This window comes from Benincasa hispida, chromosome 11 (genome assembly GCF_009727055.1).
Source record: "Benincasa hispida cultivar B227 chromosome 11, ASM972705v1, whole genome shotgun sequence".
NCBI lineage: Eukaryota > Viridiplantae > Streptophyta > Magnoliopsida > Cucurbitales > Cucurbitaceae > Benincasa > Benincasa hispida.
Window position 1 is genome coordinate 42,088,032 of NC_052359.1, and position 3,390 is coordinate 42,091,421.

General features: G+C 42.5%; 1 protein-coding gene across 1 annotated transcript; it reads left to right on the forward strand.

Annotated features, from left to right (window-relative positions):
- Positions 1-731: 731 nt before the first annotated feature.
- Positions 732-3,122, forward strand: LOC120090699. Its single transcript, XM_039048418.1, has 5 exons — positions 732-920; positions 1,053-1,211; positions 1,424-1,753; positions 1,896-2,544; positions 2,656-3,122. The coding sequence occupies exons 1-5, from the start codon at positions 732-734 to the stop codon at positions 3,120-3,122; spliced, it is 1,794 nt and encodes a 597-aa protein (XP_038904346.1).
- Positions 3,123-3,390: the final 268 nt, after the last annotated feature.

Here is a 3,390-nt window from a genome sequence, read left to right on the forward strand (position 1 = left end):
ACACCTAGTACAGATAGAGATAGACTTACTAGTGTTTCTTGCATTCTAAGTTAGACGCATATAACCTAGAGATAGACTTGTTTGTCATTTGCATTGAGAAATGTTGAATTGAGTCTAACGCATGAACAGAAAAATGAGCAAACCATCCCAATTCATCTACACTACATAAGTTGTGTACAAGTATCTTTAATCGGTGCGTCCACTTACAAAAAAATTCATTCTCACATGAACCATCATTTTCCACTCAACTCTTTTGTATCACACTGCACAGGCCTAGCATGTTAGTATAAACAACACATCTTTTGCATTTATTAAGGAAAACCCCTAATGCGAGTACAACGCATTCTATATGTTTAGTAAACTGAAACCCTTCGACCCTGGACTTGCCAGGAACCTAGATTAGATTTATACTTGGGATTAATCTAGGAAAACTTGAACGCCATTTTAAGAAGTTGTGTGCCCTCTGTGTATAACTCTAACATCCCGACGCATTGCACATATTTGAACGCTTCAAGGCACAATACAACACTCATAATTAGAATTTATTTTTCCAATCTGTTTTACTCTAAGCACTCCTAATACACCACACGATAGAAAAGTGGAACAAGATTTTGGCACCGTTGCCGGGGAATTCAGCAACAAGAACTAACCAGGAATTCTGTTTGTATTTGTTGTAGGGACACTTCAATTAAGGGAAGTATTACAAGCTATGCCTAGGCTTGTGAACGTGTATGAATAAGGAGAACACTGAGTTCAGATATGACCCCGAGATTGAACGGACCTTCTGGCGTAGGAATAAATCCAACTGTCGTCGAAGGTTGAGGCAACAGTTACTTAGACAGCAAGAAAGGGAAAGAGCAATGGCGGAAGAACAACAAAAACAGCAATTAGCACACACTGCACAGAACCCAATCCAGATGGTAAACAACAACACGTGCCCTATGAGAGAGTACGCATCCCCTGTGCTATATGATTTCTCTCCAGGAATCATATACCCAACGCCTGATGGAACCCGGTTTGAAATGAAATCTGTTATGCTCTAAATGCTCTAGACTGCTGCGCCATTTAGGGGTAGCGGTGGCGAAGATCCTCATGCCCATATGAAATGTTTCCTAGAAACATGCAATTCCTTTGTGATTCCTGGAATTACACCAGAGGCAATCAGATTGTCCTTGTTTCCCTATTCTTTGCGAGATGACGCAAAGCATTGGGTAAGTTCATTAGAGCCTGGGGAAATCACCACATAGGAAAAGTTGGTGGAAAAGTTTACGCAAAAATACTTTCCACTAACCACCAACGCGAGGAGGCATCAAGAAATCATGAACTTTGAACAGGATGACACTGAGACTTTGAGCGCTGCATGGGAGCGTTCAGGGGCTCGGTCAAGAATTGTCCGAACCACGGACTACCTTTGACTATTCAGATGAAAACGTTTTATGGCGGACTAAACAGGGCATCACAAATGGCAGCAGATGCAGCAACAGCCGGAGGACTGATGGACAAATCCTATACTGAAGCTAAAGAAATATTAGATCGCATTGCCAAACATAACATGGAGTGGGTAGATGACACATACGATGGAAGATATGACAGACGAACACGATCTCAGAACATTAACTCTGTTGATGCCAACGCAATAGCCACGCTCTCCGCTCAAATGGCTACCATGACCAACCTTCTACAGAACTTCACACTAGGTAACGCACAAAACCAGCAGAAAGTGAATCAAATGAAAGCATTAGGACAACTCGGGGTAACCTGTGGGGGATGCGAAGATTTTCACTCATATACTGAGTGTCCTCAGAACCCTCAGTCAGTACATTTCATCAAGAATAACCCATTTTCTAATATTTATAACCCTGGATGGAGAAACCATCCGACTTTTTCTTGGACAGGAGGAAATCAACAAGAGCACCACCCAGGCGCGAGCCATCAACAAAGGAATGGACCACCATCTGTCTTTCAACAAACGAATCAACAACTCTTCAATAGAGGCGGCCACGCATCGAGTTCTGGAGAAACCTATTGAAGGAGTATATAGCCTAGAACGACGCAATGCTGAAGAACCAGGCGTCATCAATCAGAAACCTGGAACTCCAGGTGGGGTAGATTGCAAACGAGTTGAAAAGCAGGCAGCCAGACATTCTACCCAGAATACAGAGACACCTAGGAATAATAACAGGAAAGAGCAATGTCACGCAGTAACGTTGCGGAGTGGAAGAGCCCTTGCAGAAAGAAAGATGAATCCAAGAAACAATAGTCCTTCGAAAGAATGCATTACATGTACAATGGATCAGGAAGAGAGAACGCCAGAAAATACAAGCCATTTGGAAACCAGCACGTCTAACGTGGGAAAGAAGGAGGTGCTTTTGAACGCACCATTCCCCAGGCGTCTGATGAAGAAGAATGATGAACATCAGTTCAAGCACTTTCTCGAGCTCCTAAAGCAGCTGCACATCAACATTCCATTAATAGAAGCTTTAGAGCAAATGCCAACATACGTGAAGTTTTTGAAAGACATTTTAACGAAAAAGAGAAAAGTCAGTGAGAAAGAAGTAATAGCACTTACGTAGGAATGCAATGCATTAGTAAGTAACAAGTTACCACAGAAGCAGAAAGACCCAGGTAACTTCACATTTCCTTATTCAATTGGAGGATTAGATGTGGATCATGCGTTGTGCGACCTAGGAGCAAGCATCGAGGCAAAACCTACTTCTGTCACCCTTCAACTCGCTGACAGGACAACTAAGTACCCGAAAGGGAAGATTGAAGATGTTTTGGTAAAGGTTGATAATCTCATATTCCCAGCAGACTACGTTATTCTGGATTATGAAGCAGATAGGGAGGTTCCTATCATCCTTGGACGCCCTTTCTTGGCTACTGGGAAAGTTCTGATTGACATGCATAAAGGTGAGTTAACCATGCGCATGGCTAATGAAGAAGTGACATTTAATGTGCTTAACGCATTAAAATTCCCAGACACTGATGATTGTCCGCTAAACCATATTGAATTGACTGAAGAAGAGACTCGAGTATGTGAAGTTATCATGCTGGAGGGAACCTTGAAGGAATCCGAGCTTCCAAGTCTGAGTGAGCGACAGACAAAACCAAGATTGATGTAATAGCAAAACTTCCACCACCAGCAAATGTCAAAACATTAAGAAGTTTTCTAGGACATGCCGGCTTTTATAAATGGTTCGTCAGAAGCTTTTCTCAGATTGCATGACCTCTGAGCGCATTATTAGAGGCGAACTGGCCATATGTTTTTAACAAATACTGCGCTGACGCGTTCGAAACCTTGAAGTATGCGTTGACAACAGCCCCAGTATTGATAGCACTGGACTGGACGAAGCATTTCATTCTTATGTGTGACGCGAGTAATGTCGCAGT